Here is a 26466-nt window from a genome sequence, read left to right as displayed (position 1 = left end):
GGTTTGGCCTACTTTATCACCACTTTATTGTGAAAACCACTGCTTTCCCGTTTTATTGTTTATCGCCGAATCCAATCGTCAACTGTTGGATTGTCTCTCGTCTTTTTTTCCAATCAGTATATGGAGCGATAATGTTTAATCAAGTGCCCGGTCGCTGGATCGTCATAGGTGTCACTACCTTGATCACATTTCTCGCTGTTACTGCCCAATGGTTCATTCTCCTCCCGTTCTTTGCTGGCATGGATTCCATGCTCACCGCCAAAACCCTGATTCCCCTGAATATTGGACTTTGCATGATTTACATTAATTACTACTTGGCATGCACCGTTGATCCAGGTGAAGTACCTGCAACCTGGGTAACTATGGCGCTCTGATTATTGTGAGACAGGACCTTCTTCTTGACTCATTCTTTGTATGGCTGGACATGGTAGGAACCACCGTATGCTGTGCTGGAGGAACATGCACCTCAAGGGTTAACAGGCCCCCGATTTTGCAAGACGTGTCAAGTTTATAAGCCTCCACGAGCCCATCATTGTCGGTATTGCCAGCGATGTATATTGAAGATGGATCATCATTGCCCCTGGATCAACAACTGTGTCGGCCATGACAACTATGGTCACTTTTTAAGATTCGTCTTTTGGGTGGATGTGACATGTAGTTATGCTCTTTCGCTGTTGATATGGCGCATGTATGCCATGATGGACAGCAATCGACTCGATTGGGTAACGACCATGATAGACACTGATTTTCGTAAGCCTATTATACTGACAAAAATCACTCTAGGATTTCATGCAACCCACATTATTCGAGACTGTATTTCTTATTGTTGACATTGCAGCGATTGTCATTGTCATACTCTGCGTAGGGATTCTTAGTATATACCACTTGTACTGTATTTGCCGAGGCCAAACCACCATTGAGGGACGCGAAAGAACCAAAGTAAAGCGGCTCATTCGACGGCGGAAAATTGCTCCGGTAAGTGGTACCAGCAAGACGCAAAAAGGGAAAAGAAACACAAACGCTGATATTTAGACACCTTGTTGTGCTTAGATTCAGTTTCCTTTCGATGTCGGTATCTATCGAAACATTAGTGCCGTACTAGGAAGCAATCCTTTGCTTTGGATGTGGCCTCAGCGCATGGGTGGGGACGGTCTTTCATTTCCTGTCCGACGCCACACAGGTGAGCTTGCGCTTCAACGCTTATTTAGTTGCGGTAACTGAGGACCAGTTAATAGACTTGCAAACCCCCTATATTTGGCCACCGCGAGATCCGGATGATTTACGCCCGTCCATCTATGAACGAATGGATAATGAAGTAGCCAAAGGTCGGACACAATTGGTGCGTCGCGATTCCGAGGGTTATCTCGTTCGCGAAATTACAATGGAAGATCGTATGCACATGCTCGAGGAAAGACAAATGATGCCGGAATACGATGAAGCTTACGCTCCTGATTTCCACGAGGAAGGTTTCGCTCTTGAAAACGCCTACGCTGATGAAAATACTTTTGCTGAGCAAGAGTTTATGACGGGTGAAGATCCCGCAGTGGTTGAAGATTATCTTTACGATTCGGGTAGTTTTGGCACCGGCAGCGATGACGATGAGCGATATACGGACGAAGAAGGAGATCACATCATGAATCAGGATACGGCCACCATCTGTGAAACCGACCCGCTGGTTGAGCGTAATGATAGTCCGTATACAGAAAAGCACGACATATTGTCATCAACAGCGGGATCAGACAATTGTCCTGGTGATTCTGAACTTCCAAATAATGAACGGTGAACGCGTAGAGGAAAAATAATCGCAGTTGTTTCTCAACTGTTTCGATAAAGTATGGGGTTGTAATTTATTTTGTACAGAAAGAAAGGGAAGAAAATCTATTAGTTGTTGGACCATTGGGAAACCAAGAAAGACCAAACACCGGCAGCACCAGCACACACGCCCGATGAAATGGCAGCTGCACGAGTTCCTATTATAAGAAGAAATAAAACAGAATTAATGCATGAAATTCCTCTGATCCGGCAATAAAAAACTCAAATCCAAAAATGATAGACAAAAGAAAAGAAGATCCAAGTTTCATCCCCATACATACCTGCTGTGCTCTTGAAAATAGCGCCTGCAATAGCGCCACCGGCGATGCTGTTGAACATGTCGTGAGTTCCTCGGGATGCGTCAATCATGGCAGTGGCACCGTTGTATATCATAGCAATCACACCGACGGAGTTACCAAGACCGGGGCCACGACGCGTGATAGTGTTAAGTGTGGTATTGAGACGAATTTTCATATTAGGTGCGTCGGCGCTCTTTTTCATACCCTCGGCAAGACCCACAGCTCCACCCAAAGTCAAACCCGCTAAATAAGTGGTGCCGGTACCGTAACATAAATCATCGGTCCAACCTCGTGAAGGGGTCAATGCTGCGCCGCCGGCCATAGATGAACCGGGTGCATCGTCTACTTGCAAGAAATCGATACCGCCTTGAAGAGCCATGGGTTGCAATTTGGTGGCATCATAAGTAATGCTGGACATGAAATCGGGCATCTTTTCATAACTGTTGTCGGAAACTTCGTCCGCTTGAAATGTGTTGGCGGAAGGCGAGTAAACATCGTCGACGTTTTCCTCACTTGATGATCCAAAGAGTCCCATGGCGTTTTTATATTATATTTAAGAGGGAAAATGTAGTGTTAATTTTTTTAAACACAACCCCCTTCCTATTTTTTTTTTCGAAAAAAACAACTCCCGATGACGATGGATGTGACAGCGTTTCTGCCATTTGTCGTATAGTTTCCCTATTTGGCATATAGCTCAAAAAAGAAAAAGGGGAAAGCGGTAGACATTACACATCCAAAAAACCTATCTTTTTTTGTCCACCTTCAAACTCATCATGTACCCTAATCGAAGCATTGGATCCACAGCGCTCAAGCGCTTAATGACTGAATACCGAGGTATGTTTTTGTATTGTATCCGTTGACACACCCAACGTATTTCTCATTATCAAGCATTTTTCTTTGGCGTCACTAGAGCTGATATTGAATGCTCCAGAAGGCATTACAGCAGGTAACAAATCGTTGACTATTGCATGCAGAATTCCCCTTCTTCAAATAATACTGAACGATGAGTTAATTTATATTAGGCCCTATTGATGAGAATAACTTTTTCGTCTGGGAAGCATTAATTGCGTAAGTTTCAATTGGAATGACTGTTCCTACATCAACTGTTACTTAGTTTGCTACTTTCCTTGTAGTGGTCCAGAAGGCACACCTTTCGAAGGCGGACTTTTCCCTGCCACATTAACATTTCCAAAAGATTATCCATTGAGTCCCCCACTATGCGATTCACCTGCGACTTTTTCCATCCCAACGTTTACCCCAATGGCACAGTTTGTATTTCCATTTTGCATCCTCCAGGCGATGATCCCAATATGTACGAAAGCAGTTCCGAACGATGGAGTCCCGTCCAAAGTGTGGAAAAGATTCTATTGAGCGTAGTTAGCATGTTAGCAGGTGAGTGTCATAGAAGCAATATGGGTTGGATTACGGAACAGTATAGCAGTAACACTCTTTTTTTTTTCATATATAGAACCCAACGATGAGAGCGGTGCCAATGTGGATGCTTGCGTAAGTCAATTTTGTCTATAATCTCGGCAGTTTGTGCAGTCTATTAATTCTGGCATAACGATCCTTAGAAAATTTGGCGTACCGATCGCAACCGTTACGATGAAATTGTGCGACAGAATGCATTAAAGACTCTCGGATTGTAAAATAAATAAAAAAGCTAGACTGAAGCAAAAATGAATTATATTGGGAAGACTATACTCAGTGTATGCAAATATAAGCAGTTTCAGCCGTATCCGGATGCTTACAGGCGTCCTATTCCTTTGCATAATGGAATTCGGTGGGGTTTGCAATGCATAACATACGCTGAATAAGCGACATGTCTATGATCTGCAGAAACCCTACTCTATGCCAGCTGCAATACGGAGTCAATTATGTCCTGTTATAGATAGATGTGTTTGATACAATACTGGACCGAAGAAGCTATAGCTTCAAGGTTTTGATCTGGATAGTATGAGATTTGAAAAGATATCAATTACCAGAGGATGGTTCATCTTGTCCCTGCAAATCTTCTGAAAAAAAACTTGGCTTGCTTCCGTTGTTCTCTGGTTTTGCTCCCTTTCATAAATTTTCTCCACAACATACTATAAACCTGGCTTTGTATCATTCGTATACGTTGAAATTAGTGCCTTTGCCAAAATTCCTCTAACCGAGTGTTACGGGGTTTGAAGTTCAGGTCAGACACAGTCCAAAGCATCCAATAAGAAAAATTTTTATGTTCCATCAACAATCATTTTTTGCTGGGTGGGCCGCCCATTGACAATTTTTTTTTTCTCTTTACCTGTACGTTTAATCAAGATAGTGAGGAAGGTAATAAGAAAAAACCTCATATTCGATCTATTTTTTTAAGCAGTATGATATTGAAAATTGAGATGGTGTATAGATTCTTTTTCACCACTAGCGTCCAACGATACACTTGTAGTGAAGAATAATCGAGTTATCTGTTTCAACCATGCAACTTTTTGTCAAGTCTCTTGAGGGTAACACCCTTCTCCTCAATGTCGCTTCCAACGATTCCATCTCGACTGTCAAGTCGATGATCGAAGCTCGTGAAGGTATTCCTGCCTGTGCTCAGTTGTTGTCCTACGCCGGTAAGCCTCTCGCCGAAGGTGATCTCTCGGTCTACGGCATTGAAGACAGCAACACCTTGCACCTTAACGCTGAATTGTTGGGTGGTGGTAAGAAGCGTAAGAAGAAGACCTACACCACTCCCAAGAAGATCAAGCATAAGCGCAAGAAAGTCAAGATGGCTATTTTGAAGTACTACAAGGTCGATGAATCCGGCAGAGTCACCCGTCTCCGTCGCGAATGTCCCAACTCCACCTGCGGTGCCGGTGTCTTTATGGCCGGTCACAAGGACAGACAGTACTGTGGCAAGTGCCATTTGACTCTTGTCTTCAAGGTAAAGTATCTTCAGTATCTTTATGAATAATGATGTATTGTGATATCCAGAATGTCCAACTAACGCGCAACTTTTTTATAGCAGAACTAAGTCACTTCATTGAATACATCTTTTGTTGCTATTTTTTGTAATAAAAGCATGAGAAGGAAGGGTTTATCTACCCTCATATAAAAAAAAGTTGTACTCTTTCTATTGTGATTTGGTTGTTAGGGGAATGATTTCTATAACTGGCAAGTGAGCTGACTACGGTGGTGTAGGGTTGGGTAGGATACGGTATATCTAGGCGTCTTCGGATGCGGGTTCATTGGACGGGGCTTTGGAAACGGACTGTGTCTCCAGTAAGGCTTTATGAAGCGCATGTTGGTCTTCTAATTCTTTCATATTCAGCTCGCGTTGTTCTCGTTTCTTGCGACGTTCTTCGTCTTTTTCAACCCCTAATGCCATCAACTACAAAAACGCAATTCAAACTCACACCGTGAATCTTTTTGCGGTTGCTGGAGACGGTTGCCAAAAAAGTGCTTTTTCTTACCTCCTTCTCGTAACGTTGGAGATAGTGGACGCCATAAATCGTACCACAGCACAACACGATGGATGCGCCCAATGTCATTTTAGCCTTGGTGGACATGGTGGTTGTACTGAATGGTTGAAATGGACTCGGCGGATGGGAATATGTCAGCTGTGCCACACCACACAGTGCAGCGTTGTAATTTTTTTTTTGTTTTTTTTAGCGTTTTCCAACTCCTCCCGGCCCCTCCCCTAATAACAGCAAGTTCTCAAACTTTGTGTGGGACTGCTGAATGCTCTTTTTTCTTTCTCCTCATTCAGGGCACAACCTTGGCCTCGGACATTTTTATCGTGCTTAATGACCTATCATCACGCGTGTTTCCTACAATATCGTCTCGGGACCCTTTCATATATTTTTATGTTACTCGGTATAGTTACAAAAAAAGGATACCTAAAAGCTCCTCTCCGCACATACACACCTATTTTTAGCTATCCCAAATTTACAGTTTATCGCAACGTACTGTCCAGCTTGACATTGGGAAACTGCTATAAAAAAAAGGGGCTTCATGCTTTCAACCATATGCTAGATTATGCTGTGCATCTATATTCTTATTGTACGTTTCACTTCGTCGTTGATAGAAAACGAAAATAATTCTGGTTGCTTGAAGACTCTTTTACTTTCAACATTGGTCATACAAAGAAAAACCGTAAGTTCTCATAAGTGAGTGTGTGCTTGTTTTACGGTGTAATAACCGCACATCTCTTTTTTTTTTGTGCCCAACAGAATTGCAGTGCAATGCAGACCAAATCACTGTCGTCTCAGAGAGAAAAAGCTGTAAAAAGACAGACCAATTATTTTATGCACCAAAGCCTGTGATAGTCAAAAAAGGGACACTATTGGGGTGCATTTTGCATCGATGATATGGATGGACTCATCGTACTTATACTATGATGTAATGGTGATAATAAGAAACATCGCTTCAAAGTTGAATATTGAGCCAGTAACATGTATCAAGCTGGGTATCGTACAGAAGTGAAAGGGAAACCCTGAATACCAAATTTGACAGTCATGACATGGTTGTTTTTAGACAGATGTTTGCGCACTATATTTTTAAAATGGGCATCACCACGGATCTATTTTTGATGCGCTTTTTTTTTTTCTTAATTCCTTCAAAATCTGTATTTGTGCCTTTATTCAAGAATGATTGCCGATAATCCTACTTTTCGTACCAGATCGCTCACAACCAACCGACTGAATTCTCCTATGGCCACCATTCTGTCTCATTGTACGCAGTGGATTCGACGAGACAAACGAAAACGAAAAGTCAATACACAGCACAAGACGAGCCATGGGAACTTGGTCGTTCAAGAGCATTCTTCGGTCAGCAACTGCGGGCAACGAGCCACACTGTATCGCACAACCTCGGGAAAGCTCCGCCAACAATGGTTACCGCTTTGGGTAATGCTACACTTGAAGCATTTGCTTTGCCGACTGGAAAACCACGGCACACCCATCCCACCGACGCTACCTTGCCCATCATACAATTACCCGCCATCCAAGAAACGGCCTTGGAATAAGGGATGGATGCCGAGAAAACCTTATGCAACTACTGCCGTCATGTATATTGTGGATTGCGACAGTGCCATTCACATGGAGTACCTCCGACACGCCAAAGCAAGACAAACGGAGGAAGACCAGGACCACGATGATGATGTTCCCCTGGGAGATCTCTTCTCTATCACTCAATATACAGCAAATTCATCTAAATAATCAGCATCTCTTAATCATCAAAAATGTAAAAGCATCATTTCTCAATATATAAAAACAAACCTTAATTCAATGCAGATGTGATCGCTTTTTTTTTTATCGAGAATGCAAGTAACAAAGAATAGCAGGTTAAAAAAAGGGGGGAAGAAAATGAGCGAAATACTATGCAAATTATAATAAATATAAGAAGAAAAAAACAATGCCAAAAGTATATATGGGAGGGAGAAAAAGAGTGAGGGGAATGGAGAAGCACCGAGAAAAATGGCGCAACTTAAAAGGTATGATGTATCTGTGAGAAGGAAGACCGGCTTCAGTTGATGATAATTCTATGAAGGACTTGGGGTTGCCACGGTGGTTGCGGAGGAATCAATCGCCATATTGGTTGCACCCGATGATGTCAACCACGAAAACGAAGCCACCAGTAACACTGTGCCCACCACATCGATACTTGCGGTCCTAAATGTGGAAAGTGTGTAATTAATATTCCAAAAAATGAGATTACGGCGTAAAAAAAGCCCAGTCTTACAGGTATGGGATCACATAATTGTCAGGGTCATAATCGAGTTTCCAGAAACCGAGGGTCATGAACTTGGCAGTTTTCAGGCAGATCCAAGTCTATTTACAAAATTCACAGAATCCATCAATGAGATACCTGGAGCTTTGTCACTTTCTGTTCTGCTGATGGATTACTTACACATATCATCGATACGACAAAGTACGTCAAGAAAAACCATCCATTATAGTCTAGCTGACCCATATTGAATCGCCAGATGAGCAGTAGAAATACAAGCTGTACTGGAAAATTCATGATCATCAATGTCCACTCCACCAGCTGGTAGTCTTCTTTGGTCTTGCTGTGCAAGCAAGTACTGATACGCGACGCATAAATCGACCCCAAATTGCCAGCAAGACCAATCAGAACCGGTGTCAACAAGGCGACACCTTTGAATTCTTCGACGTATTCCTCTAGAACAATGCCTGCCAAACTGAAAAACGATCCACATTGTCAGAGATACAGCTCCTCATAACGATTCCGCGTCGTTTTGCATGAATCACCTACAGGATTTCTCCCACAGCAACATGAATAAGACATTACCTGGATATAATCATAGCACAAATGATCGGTGTCCAGCCACTGAAGAGCAGATGATTGACATGCTTGTTTTTCCAGACAATGAATCCAAACAGTGGCAACATGGCCGACATGGCAAGAAATACCGCTGTACTGAAAAGCGAATCTAGGAGCAATCACCCAATGGAAATAAACAAGGAAATTCAAGGAGTTGAACAAAAGGGAGAAACATCGGTGAGAAAAAAAAATGACAGCATATCAATAAAGGTGACGACGGTAATGGCGGGGTCCCTGAGATCATGCTTACCCATATGGCCTCGTAAAATGTATGCACATGCCGCCAAAACCACTAACGTAACGATATCACCGGTGGCAGAAGCCAGGGGACAGGCGATGTTGTCTAATCATGAACCATTTTGCTTAATATTAACGCAGCCAATGTTCATTCATCCTCAAGGTCGCACTGAAAACTTTTTACATACCTGGATCGATGTGAAATCGTCTACTTAATATCACCAATGCGCACATAAAAAGGCCGAGGATAGCGGAGGATACTGAAGCAGAGACCATGGAACTGGATGTCATGTACATGCTTTCGTAAAAGCTGGTGGGTCTACCGGGTTTGGTGACCAGACCAAGCGCAAATGACGCGATACCTGCCAAAGCACCGGCAACAAGCGCTTGTACTTGGAGCAGTGCCAAGTTACCCACCACCAAAGAACGTCGAGTTGGCCCATAATCCAATTCACCCAAGTTGGCCTACAAACCCCAAAGCAAATGTTAGCACCCTTTTGACATGACACCCGCGTCTTGTACGCTCATATCATCATTTCGATGGATGGGCAACTTACACTGGTGGATAATCTAGCCGCCAGATTCATTTCTAGATTGCCTTTGAGATTCAACAAAATAGGCAACAAGATAAACAGTTCGCTCGTTTCCGTGAACACGTCCCAGTGCTATATGAATGGACGTTAGCCAGACTGTATCAATGCATCTACGCAAGTCCTGTCACCACGGATCGAGCCATTCTCTCATCATCCTGTTGATAGGCGCAGAGGTTCTGAGCAGGCTTATGCGTGGTAATTGAGGCGGTAATCACCCAATTACAGGCCCAGGTTGGAATTAGATGATGTATACCTGAAATTCGTCCATGATAAAGCCAGCTATGATGAGTCCAAACACGGAGATGATCAAGGAAGGTAAAGCCTGCATAGGTAAAACGAAATAAGCGCGTAGCCATAGCATTGATTTTTCCGAATAGGTCGTGACATGAGCATAAGTGTGAAGACAAGTGTACAGTAAACGAAGAAAAATCGTAAGATCCATCACGACAAAATTAATACAAGTAACATAAAAAAAGGGGAGAGAGAGAGAAAGGGAAAGAAAGGGAAAATATCCTTATGAATGATGAGCAGCTTATGAAAAAGGAGATCCAGGGAAAAAAAAAAAAAAATGTCGTTCGCTAAACGATGCGTATATAAAATGAAAGAAAAATCTCATCCTTTTTACCTGCCATGCGAAATCTTTGCCCTTTTGAAACCGACATTTCTCCTTATTTGGTGCATTATCTTGCAAAAAGTAATCATGTTCCGTCGCTTCTGACGAGTGCCGCGGTTCCGGGACATTGTGTTTTCCTCTTTCTAATGGGCTCATGTCGAGATCATCGGCTTCATCTGGATGACTGGCGGTTTCCAACTCAATGTAGTCATGACTACCAGGCATAGCTACAAACTGCTATTGTTTGAGTGTCGAAAGGAAAGGGTTCAGCAACCACAGTGAACAAGACAAGTTGTGTTGTGGATAATTAGCTCGAAAAAGGTGGAAAATATCGCCAATCTCTTTAAAGCGAAAGAATAGTATAGAGGTAAAAAGAGAGAAAAAAAGATGAAAAAGAGCGAAAAAAAGAGAGGCGATGGAGCGACTACAGCTGCGACGGTTAAGGTTCGTGATCGCCAATGTTTAGAGCTGGATATGTGGTCTCTTTCATTGGCTATCCTTTAATGAAAAAAAAGCTCGACAGTTTTTTTTGTTATTCAGATCCTTTTTTTTGTTTTAGTCTTGTTCATAATGCAGAATATTATGTTGCCACAAAATGAATAAAGCAATAACTACCCCCAATATCAACAAACTAAGAACGCTCATCCAGCAGTTGAGATGCCGGAAATCGCGCGTTAGATAATGACAGTGGTCTTGGTCATCATGGCCTATCGCGGGCGGAGTATCCGTCAAGAATAAGCAGGCTCCTGCCCACCATAACGGGAATATGAGGAAACCGAACAAAAATAACATGGAATGGACCGTCCAAATAGAGGCATTTCGCCCGCAACACATGGCCATTTGGTTTTTGTTATGTATACAATGGCAACAACACTCGTTGGCTTCTTTCCGGATAAACGACGTGGACGTGGGCGTTAGACTCGAGATCGTCGGAGGCAAGTTCATAGACATGGTTTGTGGTGGTACAAATTCGTCATACAGAGCTTCTCCTCGATCATCTACCGTACACCGACAATGATAGCACGTTACCGTAGGACATGCCGATACGTGTTGAACCGCACGTGGGGGAGGATGGATGCTGGTGAAGGCGGGAGAACTCCTTCTTCGGCTCGGTCTTGACGGCGGATAACTGTGATATTTTGTCAATGGGCGATGCTGTGGTTGACTGCTGTATCGGTGCTTATTTATTGCGGGTATGGGCTGAGGGCAATACCACCATCCAGGTACCCCAGTACTAGCATGGCATCGCGGATAATTCCGATGTGCCACTGGATAAGCAATGGTGGCTCGATACTGGGATAACTCACGCGCAATGTATGGTCCAGTGTTTTTCTTATCAAAAGGATCTACGGGATTGTTGTACACGAGCAATCCAGAAAAAGTAATCCATTCAAACATCTTTTTGCGAAACAACAACAATTATGAAATAGTAATTAGGAAAAAACAAAAAGATAATATCCCACTTTGTATTTTTGTGTTGGTTGTTTTCTTTCTTGCATATCGTTTTTTGGGGTCCAGTGCATTGAAAGACGGTGGCAACAAAATCAGGAAAGGAGATGTATTTTTGATGATGGATGGAGTAAATAAGCTCCTCCTGAAAATATTTTCCATGTTTCGAGTCATGGTTGGCTCCAAACTGCGTATATTAGGTGTTGTTGCTGCTGCTGATCAGCTCAACTGAATAACGCTTCATCCAGCGAACATCGCAAACGGATTTCCTTCTCCATCATTAAGCTTGTCATTTCGTGAATCTCCTTCTCGGACATGGTCGGGCCCAATAATCGAAGCCCCAGCAAATACAATTCTGTCGCATAATAGTGATTAAAAAATTAAAATGCGTGCAATTAATTAGTGCATTTACCTTTGGACCAAGGACACTCTCGCACAGAGCGATAAAGCAGTGAGCGTGCTTTTTCCAGGTCGCCTTTTCGCACCTCGTGCTCAATATACAGTTTCCATAAAATAATGGACGGGCGGGTGCTGTCAATCACATACACGTCAATACGATGAACGCCGTGCCATCACCAAGACTCAAGTTGTTCACTAGTTACCTTGCATGTTCAACTGCTCTTTCAAACAAGGATCGCACCTGGTTCACGTCATATGGACAATATTGGTGTAACTCGCTCTGAATCGCTGATAACCAAAGCATAACGTTGGGGGAACTGATGCATCATAATAAAAATTAATGAAACCATGCAATGAAACGTGTGTTCTTTTTTTTTAATTTCTCGGCCTCCCAAGTTTACCTCTCCAGTGCTTCGCCAAAGAATGCCCGAACTCGACCGTGCAATTTGGTTTTGGCTTCGTTCCAAATAAAGAGGCCCAGAAATATCGTATCGTTGGGGAATAACGCTAATGCACGCGTCATAGCATCCCGTAGTAATCCCGGTTTGTAACCGCCGTGGCTCTTCATTTGATGGTGGCACAGCAATTCGGCGTAGGCTTTCCATAACTTCTCACTGACAAATCCACGCTCCGCCTGTCGATCCCGAACATATCTCAAAGCACGGTCGTAGACCGCACATGCAGCGTCGATGCCTTGGGTAAGATATTCAAATAACCCATGACATACAATATAGTAATAACCAGCCTTGGTTTCTTTTGCTGTTCCTACCAAAGTGGAGAATTGCGCTGTGCGTTGGGCAAAAAACTATAATCCCTTCAGTATGCGACAAAGTGAAATGGGAAAATATCATGCAAGCTTACTTCTTTGGTCTTTAGCACCTGCGGCTTCGTCGGCAAGGAGGAGTTGCCTTCGTCTGATCACCAACAACAAAAAGATAACATTAAACGATGTCCCAATCCATCCATTTCATGAAAGATCAACGCTTACTGTATGTTTCGCCGTCCGCCATGGCCACCAGAATGTTGAGCGCTGCATTATGCCGGTCGTTTTCCACTTCAAGCTGTGCAAACATGGCGTGGATCAAAGGCGCTTCACTTGGATCAGAAGAAGATCCTGTCATGCTTAATGCTGTTAAATAAACTTTACGTGCCTATCCAAAGTTTTCTTTCAGTTGCTACATTCTCTCGGTGATAAAACTTCCCCTGGATGCCTACCTCGTCTATTTTGCCATGATATCTTTCCATTTGAGCATAAGCATTCCATAATGTCATATTGGTACGCTGATCTTTCAATAACTGCTTTGCCAGCTTGCGAGCGCTGCGAAATAGGATCACATATTGTGTAAGTTGGCATTGTTCATATAATTTCTAGATTTCCTTGTTTTTACCTCTTGTAATTTCCGCTCGATGCAAAGGATAAATAAAGCATGGCCAATTCATCGCTTTTCTCGAGCTTCAGCAGTTGTTCCAAGGCATTTCTGGTACGCACAATGAGACGCCAGTCAATCATAAAAATAATGAATTGCATTCAATAAAACAGTGATAACCTACCTAACAAATTCAGCATCAGTGTCGCAATCGATCAACTGCTGTCCTAGGCATCGGAACCAATGTTCTTTTCGTCCAAACAACTCGGTCACGTCCACAGGATAAGATACGGGCAAGTTGAATGGACTCTTTTCGTCTGTTTGTAACTCGGGTTCCATTGCCACGCCGTGGATGTAGGTAAGAAGGCGTTGAGATTGTTCTTTTGACGGCCAGAAATCCGACGTCGATATACTGTTGTGAGTAAATGTATCGGTGCAAAAGTGGGTATTGGTGCCCACGCCATGAGGCGTGTAGGGTAAGCCAAACAAGGCAAAAATGCTGTAAATGAGACTTGAACGAGCTTCTTCCGTGGTGATATTGAATAAAAACGGTCGAACGTCATCCGAAAGAGTCACAAGATACGGATCTTCATCGACGAGCTCCGGCTTGGCAACTATATCCCATCCCGTCAGTATAACCCAATATGCTATGCTGATGTGGTCTATATATATATATGTATTTTACCAGACATTCTCAAAGGCAGTCGATGCAGTTTTTCCTTTTGTTCCTCCGCTTTTACCCAATCCTGAAAATCAAAGACTGAACCACTGAGTAAGTAAAGATATGGCTACACACAACGATCATCTCGACTGGTTCTCACCTTCTATATCGTCACTTCCGTCATCCACAGGATCAGCTTCCGCTGGAGAAAATCCCGGCAAGGCTTCGTCATCTACATCCGATTTTCGTCAGTATCCGCTGTGCAACGAATGCTGTGGATCTGGAAACAACTTACTGTATTTAGCTCGATAGTATTCATGCCATCCTAAAGCGCCCTACCATCCAAAGTTTGAGCGTTCCCTTTTTATTTTGCCATTGATGCTAGTGGAACCTCTCTTTTTCAAATTTTACCTTTTCAGCGAAACGGGCAACTTCACTGTCCCAAAACTCGTCGAATTCCGTCAGCATGTTTCTGAAAGGAATCTCGGCGGATATCCTGTACAGCTGGGGTTGAAACAACACGAATTCGATCAATGCTTGTAAACTACCAAAGGCCTTTTCATGGTATCCTGGTCGATTGAAAACGCAAAAAAAAAAAAAAAAAAAAAAAAAAAAAAAAAAAAGATTAAACAAGCCATTGAGAACGATATTTATGTTAAACTTACCAGATTCCTTCATGAACAAGCAGGCTCGAAGGAACACGTATACCATAACCGACTCTATGGTCTCTCGGGCTAACCAAGGTAGATGGTGATGGTTAATATTTCCTTTCGTTCTTGTTTATGCAAGTGCCCCAATCAGTTACCTTCATAATTATCTTCTTTGGTTCGTCGATTCTGTAGTCGCAATGCGCGCTTATTGAGCATGGAAAGACAGTTTTCGTATACTTTAACACACTGAGTAAACGAGAAACTAGCGAAATTCGTCTGTCGCAAATTGATATAGTCGGCCCATAACCGCAGCGATTCCGGGTGCTGTTTAAGAATAGCATCCCATTCCCGTAATAATGTCAATGTACTACCACAAGCAGTAAAACCACATGTTAGTACGCAAACATGAACGGTGGGGTCGAATGTGACTTACTCCCAAAGTTCGCCACCACAGTTAAGATAGGCTAATATGAGATCTTCATTGTCGGGATTATGGTCTCGTGCCTTTTCCAGAATACTCATTTTCACTTCATTCAGGCTGGCCTTGGTGGCTCTTTTGCGCGACTTGGCCTCAATTCCTGTGTTGAGTCCCATAGCAGCCTCCTCTTGAAAATCTACAAATTGGAGCCACAGAGATGCATTGTGTGGATCCTGTAGCGTTTTATGTTGTTATATAGTGTCAGTTGATGGTGTGTGCTGCGGTACAGTCCAAAGGATGTATTTTACCTGGTCAAGTTGTCTATTGAATTCTATAGTGCGCCGCCGCACATACTCATCAAAGCTTTCACCATCTTCGTCATCCGATTCTTCCGCAGTGTCCGTTAGCTGAGCAGGTCTATTGCCTTCAATGCTACGATAATCTAGGCCGCTGCTAAGGATTGCGTTATCTGATGTATGTTCGGCGGCTTGAGAAGGCTCTTCTTGCTCCAGGGAAATAAAGCCTTTGTTGAGTTCTGACAACCCTTCCTGTACTGATAATGCAGGCTTGATACGCATACTGTATTGGCATCCCAGGTTAGCCGTTTTCGATTCTCGTAGGTCAGAAACAGATATCGTCTTACCGCTTCATCGCCTTGTCTGTTTCTTTCCAGGTATACTCTCGGTCCGTATAACGCATGTGTTTCTAAATGTTTTTTGATGCATGAAAAAAAAAATACTCTATTTGCATCATGCCAATACCACTTTGTTACCTTTTGTTTGTCACGACTAATGGTAATTACTGCACTAGTCGACATGCTACTTTGATCGATCCTATCCTGGAAGGATAAGCCAAGTATGCGACCGGCTATTCAGAGCAATGAGATCACGGGAACAAAATTATAGCAGAGACAACACACAAACCTCCAGATCGTTTATATCCAGGCACACTATAACTATGATTCTGTCCGTAGCGTAACGTATCGGGATCACCATATTTGTCCACTACCAACAAAATACCACTGGACAGCTTGATGCTAGCATAAAGAACAATGCAAAAGTCAGCGCTTTGTCGTCGATTCCGCCACCCACTGGCTCATTTTTTCCTTGCTTTTGCACTTGGCTGGGTGAATTAGACTGGTTACCTGTGCTGTTGTGTTGGTGAAGATGATTCGGATTTCTATTGGAAATCATGCATATTAGCGTCTAATGTCATCTCTCAAGTCCATGTTTTGATTCAATTCGTGTCTTGCCTCTCGCGATCGCTTCGATCGTCTCTCACGATCCGGCGATCGTGAATGCCGATGCCTTCTTTCGTCTTCTCGTCTCCTCCTTTGACTATTTGGCGATCGTGAACGTGATCGTCGTCGGCGATCCCGGGGTGAGCGAGAACGTCGTTTTCGTCTGTCTCGATCATCAGGCGATCGTTCGCGTTTTCTCCTTGCTGCATCATAAGGTCAGTCGTTGTACGGACAAAATGATGTGGCGAAATGGACGGTGTACGTTTACCTAGAGGAGAAGGCGATCGTGAAGTTCGCTTATGTCGTTTTTTCTGCTTGGTTTTCTCTTTGTGTGAACGACTGTGGTTCGTTTCTTTATCGTCTTTGGCGTCCAGTTCTTGAACAAAACCAATCCATGTGAGTAAAAGTTTGCTTTACATATCTCAAACGCAGTAATAAGGTTACCGGACAGATCGGGAGCGCTGGAGAATGAAGGTATATTGATGGCAAAATCGGGAGCGCTTTGAAAAGAAGGTGGAACTGGAATACCCGCCTTCCGCGTCGTGGTCATTGTAGATACACTCTCATCTTCCTAAGCAGTTGCTGACAGAGTAAGAATATAAAAAGTTCTTCGAGAATGCAGTCGTAGGCTTACATTGTCTGAAGACTTCATTATGTACGCTTGAATTGTCAATGGCAGAACGGGCAACTGAAGGTTTTCCCTTTTTTTTGCACTGACCGCTAACTGAGAAGATTCGGTGGATTAAGCCAATCAGCCAAGCGCGTTCTTTCAATTAGCTATTCTGCGTTAAGCCAAAGGAAACTGTTGTAACCCCCTTTACTCTATTCAAAGAATTTACGCTTCATTATATTTTACCATCATGGCGTTAGTCTATAGGCAAGTAACAACATTTACAACAGAAAGAATAGGGTGATTCAAACAAAAGCAGCTGAATGATGTGACGCTTTATAAAAATGCTAAGAGGGTGTTTATGATGAAAGTTCTCGTTTTTTTGTTATGCTATTTGTAATGAGATGTGAGTGTGTTGTCTTGCTTTGTTTTTCGTTTTTCTTTTTTTTTTTTTCAAGTCAATGGTCATGGAAATACACTAATAGTAGCCCTCGTCATCGTCGCTAGAAAGATCATGGCGATATTCTATCATTTTCATTTCCATTGATGCGTTAGCGGGATGTTTACAAATTCAGTCAAAGTAAAAACTTACGATCCTCAAATTCCAAATCGCTTTCTTCCTCTGGATAATCGTTCTGATAATAATCCTCCGCTAAATTACTGTATAAGAAGTCTTATTGGTCCCAAATTCTCGTTATCAAAGCACTTACCGTTTGAATCCTCATCCTCATAATCCCCAGCCTCACTCTCTGAGTCATCATTGAGGTACTCTGTCTCATCATTGAACCAAACCCTAGTGACAGATATGAGAACCATCGCCTGTTTTACAAAACGAGCTTGTACTTACAGTGATCCAACGTTAGCTGCATTGATCCCCGCACTGGCATTTGTCACATCTTGATAATACACGTCGTATACATAATCATCGTCGCTTTCCTCTGGCTTTTCATTCACTAATACAATAATATAATATATAAGTTAAATCATGTTTTGTACGAGGATAGGCCCGCCCTTACAGGTAAGGTATTCCTTGACCATAGGAATAAAGTTGCACATAATATCATCTGGATTCTCCTCATCCTCGTCCACAAATAGTCTAATGAATACGTATTGAGTTGTCGTTGCTCGTAAAATGAAATCATAATTTTTTCATTTACTTTGTTTTCTTGCTCGTATCATCCTCGTCCTTGACTGCTTCATACATTTGGAACATATCCTTTGCTGCTTTTTCTGCTGCACTTTCCACTCTATAAAAATGAATAGCCGTCAATGAAAGAGCCATAAAAATCAACTTGCTTCCCATAAAATCAGAAACATACGTGGGAGGTCGATCCTCAGCTGCGATACCTCGTTTTTGCTGAATCACACGATAGCGTGCTTGCCGAGACGATTTCTGATCAATCAACAAAAAAAAAAAAAAAGATTTAATTTCCTTCTTTCGTTATCGTACTACGAGCATTCGAGACGCACCATTTGTTTTTCCACCGTTTTGTCTTTTCGTTCTTCCAATGATTCGGGCACTTGAGCACGATGCACTGCTTGTAATCGTCGAGTAATACGATCCTACCAATCCAATGTGGTCATTATGCTGATATATGGTCCAAATCAGTCATCGTTGCATACTTTGAGCTTTTGTGCTTCACTTGGACTGTGGAAACTCTTTTCCTCGACTGTTTCTGCTAGACGGAAGATCGTAGGCAAGGTTGTCGCCGAGACTGCCAACAACACGTCGTTCGGGTGAATAAAGTGATTCATAGACTCCAAGAATGGCTGATCTGTGTATCCTACCTGACAGTGCAGAGGCTTTGCTGGCAGCCACATCAGTTTCTTTACGTACTCGTTTTTCATTTCGCTGAATGACGTTATCCTGCTCCTGCTGAAGCACTGAATTCGATCGGGTAGATAAGTGGACCATTTCGAGATTCTTTTTTTTTATGCAAGATAATATTTACACAATGCCTCGAGCGGCTCCTCGGTGCGTTTGCGTTTAATGCGTAAAATAGTCACTTGCTGGCCTGCTGGGGATCCAGCTGTTGCGTCGCTTTTAGTGGACGTAGTAGCAGCTGCCATGACCGAGTCAAGTAGGAAAGAAAGTGAGATGCAGGAAAAAAGAGAAGAAAAAAACTCCCAAAAAAAAAGGTCGTCTGCCGACGTCAGACTGTCTTTTTCGGAAGTGCGGGGCTTACTTTTTACGTATCAGTTTTGTGGCTCCTCGCGTGCGTTCCCCGAAGAATGAGCTTATCATCATCTGCTGATAACAGACAAAATCGCGCATTGAGTTCTTCTACGCAGCTGTCAGCGACAGTTCGACCAAGTACATCTTCCATGGAGCATTCGGATTTCAGTGATAGGCAAGCATAATCGATGCTACGGTGTACAAACATGGCTCTTATGCTGCACCTTAGAAGTGTATCCGAACGACCGGAATCCCCGACACTCCCGCCTGACAGTTTACAGGGTTCTGAATATCTCGATGCGCTGGATTCCTCTAGATCAAGTGCACGATCGGCACAAGAAAGTTTGCAATCGACTTCGGCTACTTCCTCGCGTGGCATGATACACAGTAGTAGCAGCAACAGTAATGCCAGTAATGGCCCCGAAGATATGTCCCAATCACCGTCTCCGCTAGGTAATTCGATCTCCAAAAAAATTAGGCACAGAAAAAAAAAAGAACAATTAGAAGCACGAGCATGGTTTTTTTTTTACCTTATTTTTGGATCACTGTAGCGTCCTTTCATCAGATCAACGGTGGTACACACCCTCACCCCGGTGCCACTTCATCGCACGGTTCAGACAAATCTCGTTCAAGTCACAGTGCAGCATCTCCGGCTGTCAAACACACAGGTCACGGATTGCGGAAAGCAGTTTCGTCCAGTAACTTGCCACAACACAGAGTCAAACGATCCTTGCATACTTCCGATTACTTGGCGGCAGCCATTGAGCTTAATTCTAGCCCCAATGTCGCTCCAGCTCCGGCAGCAGGCATGTATTGGTCGCGTGCTATCACCTATGGTCGAGGCCCATCACGTCCTTTAAGAGCACACACGGCCAATCTGATCGGGGAACAGCTGTATGTATTTGGAGGCTGTGATATCAAGTCGTGTTTTAATTCGCTGTACATTTTGGATATGGGTGAGTCAAAAAGAGGGAAATCGTCGTCTGATCCTCTCCTTCACACCACGAAAAAACAAAGAAGGCAAAGCTAATACGTATATTTTCCACTCCCATTGCACAAAAGACACACTCACATGGTCGAAACCTCGTGTATCGGGACAGATCCCACCTCCATGTCGTGCGCATTCCTGTACCGTTGTCGATAAGGACTTAGCGTCTGGAAAACGATCCACCCATCTTTACGTGTTCGGCGGTGGCGATGGACCCAATTACTTTAACGATCTGTATATTCTGAACATCGGTATGTATGAGACCACAAAACCATTGTCAGTAGCTGAGGCATTTGAAACCGTATTCATATCTCACTACTCCACAATCTCGGTAGATACCTTGACTTGGTCAAAACCTCCCATGGAAGGCACTATACCCTCGCCGAGAAGAGCCCATGCGACGTGTTTATGGAATGATAAAATCATCGTTGTAGGTGGAGGTGACGGTGCAAGGGCGTTGGCTGATGTCCACGCTCTGGACATCTCCGATCCAGCCCATCTGCGCTGGACGCAGCTCAAACCATCCGGGACTCCACCCATTGCGAGAGGATACCACACAAGCAATCTTGTGAAAGATAAATTGATCGTCTACGGCGGCAGTGATGGTCACGAATGTTTTAGTGACGTTCACATTCTGGATCTAGGTATGATTTGGAGAAATGCTAAAGGTTTACTTGAAGATTTTTTGGGGCACTCACGGTTTGGACCGATTAGTTGACAACCGGTGGATTCATGTGGACATTGATCGTGCTGTGCCACGATTGGCTCACACCGCTACTCAGGTTGGATCTTATATTTTCGTCATTGGAGGACATGACGGAAGCCGGTATTCCAATGACGTTTTGTTGCTAAATCTTGGTAAGCTCCCCCCACCTCACACACATAAAAAAAGAAAGCAGGGAACCGAACAGACATTTTGATATCGCGCTGTTTTGTATTTAGTGACTATGAGCTGGGAATCTCGAAAGATCTATGGAGGCGCACCCACACCGCGCGGTTACCATACCACTGTATTGCATGATTGTCGTCTCTATCTCTTGGGTGGATTTGACGGTAGAAACGTATTTGAAGACGTCTATGTACTCGAATTGAGTGCATGCGCTTACTTGCCTCAAATCACCAACTTTGAAGTGGATGCATGATTCCGATTTTGAATGGTTTTTTTTTATTCGCTTTATTTTGTTTTTCCAAATTTAATGGGTTGGAATCGGATGGATGAATGCATAGATGTAGGGAACAAGGATGATTTTTACAATGATTTTATAAAAAGAAAAAAAAAAAGTCGGACGGGCATTTAACGTCTCTTCTTGTTGTTGAAGCGCTTTTTCTGTCCATTATCTTTCTTTTCTTCGAGATCTTGGTCGTCGTCGTCGTTATCAGCTCCTCGACCGCGCTTCGAATTGCCTCGTGCACCACCGCGCTCTTTCAGTTCCAACGTCGCAATACGCTGTGCTTCGCTAACACGTTCCTGCAACATCATGACTTGATCTTTCTCGACAGGATAACCATCCAACTTTCGTTCCAAATCCTTTTCAATACGCTGAATCAATTCGACATCATACTGTGTGACAAACGTCAAGGATTTGCCGGATCGGCCTGCTCGAGCGGTACGACCGACACGATGAATGTAATCTTTGGATGACTGGGGCACATCGTAGTTGATAACAACGTCCACCATTGGAATATCAAGACCACGACTCGCCACATCCGTCGCCACCAGAATGTTGCGTGTTCCTGCTTTGAATTTGTTCAATGCACCCAAACGCTTTGCCTGAGCCAACTGACCGTGCAATGGAATGGCAGCAAAGCCAAGATTACGCAGCATAATGGCGATTTTCTGTGTATCATTGCATGTGCGGGTAAAAATGATGGTAGAGTTGCCGGCAAGTTCATTCAGCAGATAAACCATGTAGCAATCCTTGTGTTTCAATGGGAAGAAAAGATAGTATTGTAACAATGTTTTGACGGTAGAATATCTGCAGAACAAAAGTGCTTGTAAGTAAAAACTGTCTCTTTTGTCAAATCGAGTACGACTTACTTTGTAGCGACTTCCACTTTGACAGGTTTGGACAAACTTGCACGTTGTAGTTTGGCCACTTTGGTGGTCATGGTAGCAGAGAAAAGGAACGTATTGCGTTCACGGGGAATGACTTTGAGAATCTGATCAATCTTGGGGCCGAAATCGAGATCTAACAAACGATCGGCTTCGTCCATCACCAAGTATTTGAGTGTGCGCAAGCTGAACCCTTTGGTGTTCTCTAAATGATCTTGAAGACGACCAGGCGTGCATACCAAAATGTGAGGTCGCTTGGACAACGCAATGGCCTGGGTCATCATATCCATGCCACCAACAATCACCGCACAACGCACACCAATGACGGATCCCAAAGCTTCGAATGTCTCGGCAATCTGGTAAGCCAATTCTCTGACGGAGACAAACAAAAAAAGGTAAGTCAGCGGTGGGTAAATGAATCTCCAAAGACTTTCAAAACCGTCACTCACCTCGTGGGGGCCATAACACAAGCAAAGAATGCCTGAGGATTATCCCACAATCTCTGAATAATAGGAAGCGCAAATGCGGCAGTTTTACCAGAACCAGTCTGAGCAAGACCAATGATATCACGGCCTTCGAGAGCCCAAGGAATCGATTCTTTCTGAATCTCTGTAGGATGCTTGAAATTGAGCTTTTCGCAAGCTTCGCACAAAGCCTCGGAAATACCCTAAAAACAGTCAATGGGGTTATTATAACTTCTTTACGGATCTCAAAATCGCAGGCAACGTTACCAATTCCGCAAAACTGGTTTCCTCGGGCTTTTTCTTGGACAGCGCTTCCATATCAACGCTAGGCTTCGTCATGGCTTCAGGCATGGTTGGACACAAAAACTAATCACTCCTCAAGAAACCCGATCTGCGGAGAGGACTATTTAAAAAAAAAAAAAAAAATCAAGGAATCTTATTCGTCTCTGATGACGGTCAAGCCACCAAAAAGTGATTGCTGAAACGCAAATTCAATCTCCGTGCAAGGCACCACTGCAGGAGAGTGGCCACCCTGATCAGGACCAGCCACAACACGTACTGGGATGATAGGATGAAGTATTCAAAATGATATGCAGAGAAGGTTTATTTAAATTTTTAAAAAGAAGAAAAAAGTAACAACTAGAACAATCCACCAAACGTCTTATTATTTTGCTCATGAGCATTCCACTAGTGCCAGTAAATCCGACAGATCCCGTAACATGATAGGGTCCGTCGTAGGTTTGACCATGGCAAGCATGAGCTTTTCGCGTACCGTGGTTATATCAAGAATTTGATTGGCCCGCTCTGCTGCAACTTTGGATTCATGGTCGTCATCGCTTTTGGTTTGGTGACGCTTGGATCGTCGTCGTGCTCCTTCTCCTCCATAGATCAGTGAACGGATCAATTCCATGCCTCGTCTAGTCACAACACTGTAGTTTTGTTCGCCCAGTTCGCCGTACGCCACGCACAGTCGTAAGATCATCATCACCACCGTTCTGTCGCGTTTGATTAATCGGTCCTTGAGTGTATCCGTGTCCGCAATAATCACAATATTGTAGAGTCCCATCAGCGACAATTCTAGTGTTGCTAATTGATTGGTGCTGCCCACAGGCGTAATACGACCGTCAAACGTAAAGAATTCACGTCGGATCACACATGCCAACTCGCCCCAAATTTCCTCAATGGTTGTAAACGCGTCTTGGTCGGCATGGTGCGGTCTTTTTCGATTGGCCAGCGAGGCAAATATCGCTCGGTTGTCGTAATTTACAGTGATCTTTGTCCATGTCTCGATCGCCAGCGACGAGTAGTAGGTATCCCGTCCATTTGCTAAGAAATCATGACAAATCTGGACTACCGTATTTGCCATCTCCGCGTCGCTCAATGTTAATAAAGTGGAAATATTCGATAAAATGATGAGAATGCTCTTTCGGAAATCGAGTGTATCCATCCTTCGTACATTGACACAACGAATGCTGGTGCTCATGGCACTTGTTTGACGCTCTTCATCCGTAATTTGCTGCGTGCTGTCAATCACGCGCACGAGGACTTGAATCAATCGAGCATGTTTCGCAAGATACTCGACGTTGACGTTCATAAAAGACAAGTTTCGCAGCAAGTTGAATATGCACAAACATCTTTCGCGCTTCGATGTCCACAGATCCGACATGGTGTTTTCCAGATTCGGGATTAAGCTCTTCATTTCATCAAGCGACATATCAAAAAGCTCCGTATAGGATAGGTCTACCCCATCCTCCTGCGACTCGGGTTTTCGTTTTTCACCGGCTGCCACTACATTTTCTTCACTGCATTCGTCTGCTCCAAATATATCGTTTTCTATGAAATCCAACAGCACATCGAGCAGATCGTCGCATTGCACAAGAATCAAATTCGGTTGCTGGACGGTCAACACAGTCAACGCATTCAGGGCTGTCGCAATCTCCATCTTCATGCCCGATTTCAGAGACATCAACAGTGCATGAATATCCACCGTGCCTACCAGAAAAGCGATTTGTACCGTTGAGCATTTTTCCGAAGATGGATTAGCATAGTCACAGGCTTACCTAGTTCACCAAGATGAGGGATGGAGGGCTTGATCTCGAATTTATCGAAATATTTGAGATCGATTCCGCCGTAAGTATCCACATTACGTGTCTTGGGTATGTAGGTTACCAAAGATGGTTTTACGGATGGACCCGAGGTCTTATCCGATGTAGCAGGCGAGGCAGTGTGATTCATATGGGCGGCCGAATGTGCAGGCGATAACGGTGTACCGCCTCCGGGGGTCATATGGCCTTGGCTGTGAGGCGTGCTTGTGGTCATGGGTTCCTGGGGCGGCGTCTGTCGTTCGTCCGGTCTCGATTCGTGTTGATGCTGAGCTTCAGCGAGTGATCTGTGTTTCTGAATAGGGGTAGCGTTTCCACTGGCAGGCGTTGCGGATCGCTTGGCGACGGGAGACGAAGGATGATGCATGTAACTAGGCGACGCGTTGTTACTTGCTTGTCCTTGACTGTCTTTCAATTCTCCTTCCTGAAAGGGTATTAAAAAACATTGTGTCAGTAAGACAATAAAATGGATTGAAAGAAATAGTTTCTCCATACATTTCGCGATGCATGATAAGGCGACTGATCCATGGATCGCATAGATGGTGAAGTGTTGCCGACCTCACCGGGCATCATCCCCTGTTGCTGCTGCTGCTGTGCGTTCATTTGTTGCATATATCGATTATTGGCTTGCGAAGGTATAATTCGGCTCTGTCATAAACAAGATCGACATCGATTGGTAAAATTGCTATAAAGTGAGAAAACTCGGATACACTTACAATTTGTGGAGAAGCCGCCATGGGAGATCCTAGTGAAATATGATTAATACAGAGTACGCTTGAAAAAGTTTGCTATAGTATGATATATACCTGTTCTTGCCCTTTTAATTGCCGGGCTATTTGCGATGACGGGGGATTGATTCGGGGATTGTTTAGCTGTTGCGTGGATTAGATCGTTTTATTCCCCATGTCATGAATAGCGTGATAAAAAGTGTACCTCGATTCATTGCCATTGCAGCTTGTTGTTGTTGCTGTTGTTGCTGCTGCTGTTGTTGTTGTTGTTGTTGGAACATCATTGATTGCGGTGACATATCGTTTGTTCCGGTATACATTCCTCTGTTTTGCTGTAATTGAGCTTGTAATACGGCAGCTGTTCGGCAAACCAGTGAGTGACGGTGGAAATGGATTGTACAAAAATCAAAGCGACTGTATCTTACCTTGTGATGCCATCATGTTGTGCGGAGAGTATACGTTTTGTGGATGCGTGGCCTGACGAAGGTATTGTTGCTGCTGTGGTAAGTGGCCCATGGCCGCCGCTGATTGGGGCATGGCACCCATCATTTGTGGACTTCCGAATGGGCTCATGTTCGCTAAAGCGGTTTGTTGCAGTTGCCCGTACTCGTTCTGGGTGTATTGCATGTTTGCTCGTACGTTGGGACTGTTCATGTACTGTGCTGCCATGGGCGAATTGGTGAGACCGTAAGAGTCCATATTGGGAGGCACGGATGTCTGGTGCGGAAAAGACATCATCATACGAGAATTGGGGGGTGTCTGTTGGCTAGTAGGCGGCATGCCTTGCTGCATTGATTGAAATAAATTGGGATCCATGACTTTGGACTACGCAAGAACTGCTGAAAACAAGGATTGTGTTCGTCGATGTAAGCGGTCAAACGAGGATCCTACGGAACCACAACAGTACATGTCCAAGGTAAGTCAATAATGCTTATCCCCGTCTTTTTACTCTTTCTTTTATGTGCACGACGAATATTTACAAGAGCTACTGAGCGTGTCCGACAAAAATAAGAAAGGCTTCGATTGGGACGCGCGTGAAATGAAAGAATGCAAACGTTTGTCTAGATTGAATTATTCTCGTGTTCGGCCAAGGATTCTGCAGTGATTCTCTCGTAGATTAGCTTGATAGGAGGAGAAGCGAAAAAACACAAAATAAAAGCTAGAGGGGCACACCTACGGCGGGGATTGAAATTTTCTCTGTCAAAAAAACCATAGCTTTAGCATCAATGGCAGCCACACGCATATATCCAGCCATCATTCACATCGTCTTTTTTCCAAGTATCATCTTAATCGAAAAACAA

The 26466-nt window shown here is 43.7% G+C and overlaps 13 protein-coding genes across 13 annotated transcripts; 6 read left to right on the top strand and 7 right to left on the bottom strand.

The window, feature by feature from the left end:
- Positions 1–131: 131 nt before the first annotated feature.
- Positions 132–1221, top strand: BYT42DRAFT_487480 (zf-DHHC-domain-containing protein; the record flags this gene model as incomplete). The annotated part of the gene is made up of 4 exons (XM_051563805.1): positions 132–356; positions 432–722; positions 784–975; positions 1051–1221. The coding sequence occupies 4 exons, from the start codon at positions 132–134 to the stop codon at positions 1219–1221; spliced, it is 879 nt and encodes a 292-aa protein (XP_051427884.1).
- BYT42DRAFT_3371 (uncharacterized protein) lies at positions 1044–1832 on the top strand. The gene has a single exon (XM_051563103.1). The coding sequence runs from the start codon at positions 1304–1306 to the stop codon at positions 1781–1783; it is 480 nt and encodes a 159-aa protein (XP_051427883.1). The 5' UTR covers positions 1044–1303; the 3' UTR covers positions 1784–1832.
- Positions 1833–1881: 49 nt separating this feature from the next.
- On the bottom strand, positions 1882–2646 carry BYT42DRAFT_488428 (Tim17/Tim22/Tim23/Pmp24 family-domain-containing protein; the record flags this gene model as incomplete). The annotated part of the gene is made up of 2 exons (XM_051563873.1): positions 1882–1970; positions 2094–2646. The coding sequence occupies 2 exons, from the start codon at positions 2644–2646 to the stop codon at positions 1882–1884; spliced, it is 642 nt and encodes a 213-aa protein (XP_051427882.1).
- Positions 2647–2837: 191 nt separating this feature from the next.
- Positions 2838–3845, top strand: BYT42DRAFT_550729 (ubiquitin-conjugating enzyme E2). The gene is made up of 6 exons (XM_051566172.1): positions 2838–2945; positions 3022–3057; positions 3134–3179; positions 3307–3503; positions 3580–3617; positions 3686–3845. The coding sequence occupies exons 1-6, from the start codon at positions 2885–2887 to the stop codon at positions 3758–3760; spliced, it is 453 nt and encodes a 150-aa protein (XP_051427881.1). The 5' UTR covers positions 2838–2884; the 3' UTR covers positions 3761–3845.
- Positions 3846–4566: 721 nt separating this feature from the next.
- On the top strand, positions 4567–5106 carry BYT42DRAFT_541637 (ribosomal protein S27a-domain-containing protein; the record flags this gene model as incomplete). The annotated part of the gene is made up of 2 exons (XM_051565564.1): positions 4567–5016; positions 5098–5106. The coding sequence occupies 2 exons, from the start codon at positions 4567–4569 to the stop codon at positions 5104–5106; spliced, it is 459 nt and encodes a 152-aa protein (XP_051427880.1).
- A 189-nt stretch (positions 5107–5295) lies between these two features.
- Positions 5296–5641, bottom strand: BYT42DRAFT_609147 (uncharacterized protein; the record flags this gene model as incomplete). Its single annotated transcript, XM_051571224.1, has 2 exons — positions 5296–5463; positions 5546–5641. 2 exons carry the CDS (start codon positions 5639–5641, stop codon positions 5296–5298), a joined length of 264 nt encoding a protein of 87 aa, XP_051427879.1.
- Positions 5642–6721: 1080 nt separating this feature from the next.
- Positions 6722–7291, top strand: BYT42DRAFT_541636 (uncharacterized protein; the record flags this gene model as incomplete). Its single annotated transcript, XM_051565563.1, has 1 exon — positions 6722–7291. One exon carries the CDS (start codon positions 6722–6724, stop codon positions 7289–7291), a length of 570 nt encoding a protein of 189 aa, XP_051427878.1.
- A 323-nt stretch (positions 7292–7614) lies between these two features.
- On the bottom strand, positions 7615–9575 carry BYT42DRAFT_591180 (uncharacterized protein; the record flags this gene model as incomplete). Its single annotated transcript, XM_051570525.1, has 8 exons — positions 7615–7744; positions 7815–7903; positions 7983–8274; positions 8385–8526; positions 8668–8760; positions 8843–9119; positions 9212–9319; positions 9501–9575. The coding sequence occupies 8 exons, from the start codon at positions 9573–9575 to the stop codon at positions 7615–7617; spliced, it is 1206 nt and encodes a 401-aa protein (XP_051427877.1).
- A 1958-nt stretch (positions 9576–11533) lies between these two features.
- BYT42DRAFT_609144 (NRDE-2, necessary for RNA interference-domain-containing protein) lies at positions 11534–16696 on the bottom strand (the record flags this gene model as incomplete). Its single annotated transcript, XM_051571223.1, has 24 exons — positions 11534–11664; positions 11722–11840; positions 11912–12025; positions 12110–12513; positions 12570–12622; positions 12697–12859; positions 12924–13026; positions 13097–13186; positions 13260–13689; positions 13761–13835; positions 13897–13968; positions 14032–14071; positions 14148–14305; positions 14402–14470; positions 14542–14753; positions 14820–15037; positions 15113–15383; positions 15448–15509; positions 15577–15671; positions 15728–15840; positions 15949–15983; positions 16086–16420; positions 16489–16615; positions 16679–16696. 24 exons carry the CDS (start codon positions 16694–16696, stop codon positions 11534–11536), a joined length of 3507 nt encoding a protein of 1168 aa, XP_051427876.1.
- A 1154-nt stretch (positions 16697–17850) lies between these two features.
- Positions 17851–18724, bottom strand: BYT42DRAFT_487800 (uncharacterized protein; the record flags this gene model as incomplete). Its single annotated transcript, XM_051563833.1, has 4 exons — positions 17851–17901; positions 18125–18217; positions 18278–18369; positions 18607–18724. 4 exons carry the CDS (start codon positions 18722–18724, stop codon positions 17851–17853), a joined length of 354 nt encoding a protein of 117 aa, XP_051427875.1.
- A 620-nt stretch (positions 18725–19344) lies between these two features.
- BYT42DRAFT_487417 (uncharacterized protein) lies at positions 19345–20960 on the top strand (the record flags this gene model as incomplete). The annotated part of the gene is made up of 4 exons (XM_051563797.1): positions 19345–19786; positions 19893–20462; positions 20533–20676; positions 20761–20960. 4 exons carry the CDS (start codon positions 19345–19347, stop codon positions 20958–20960), a joined length of 1356 nt encoding a protein of 451 aa, XP_051427874.1.
- Positions 20961–21112: 152 nt separating this feature from the next.
- Positions 21113–22686, bottom strand: BYT42DRAFT_591177 (P-loop containing nucleoside triphosphate hydrolase protein; the record flags this gene model as incomplete). The annotated part of the gene is made up of 4 exons (XM_051570524.1): positions 21113–21794; positions 21857–22243; positions 22321–22538; positions 22603–22686. 4 exons carry the CDS (start codon positions 22684–22686, stop codon positions 21113–21115), a joined length of 1371 nt encoding a protein of 456 aa, XP_051427873.1.
- A 241-nt stretch (positions 22687–22927) lies between these two features.
- Positions 22928–26335, bottom strand: BYT42DRAFT_601036 (uncharacterized protein). The gene is made up of 8 exons (XM_051571015.1): positions 26146–26335; positions 25591–26052; positions 25371–25523; positions 25244–25309; positions 25154–25182; positions 24933–25085; positions 24396–24861; positions 22928–24327 (listed from the first exon to the last, which is right to left on the bottom strand). Exons 2-8 carry the CDS (start codon positions 25979–25981, stop codon positions 23009–23011), a joined length of 2577 nt encoding a protein of 858 aa, XP_051427872.1. The 5' UTR covers positions 25982–26052; positions 26146–26335; the 3' UTR covers positions 22928–23008.
- Between the last annotated feature and the right edge of the window lie 131 nt (positions 26336–26466).

The sequence above is a fragment of the Radiomyces spectabilis genome (assembly GCF_025331425.1).
Source record: "Radiomyces spectabilis strain NRRL 2753 chromosome Unknown BYT42scaffold_1, whole genome shotgun sequence".
In the NCBI taxonomy this organism is placed as follows: Eukaryota; Fungi; Mucoromycota; class Mucoromycetes; order Mucorales; family Radiomycetaceae; genus Radiomyces; species Radiomyces spectabilis.
The sequence above is the reverse complement of the archived record's forward strand: the minus strand, read 5'-3'. Positions and strand labels throughout refer to the sequence as shown.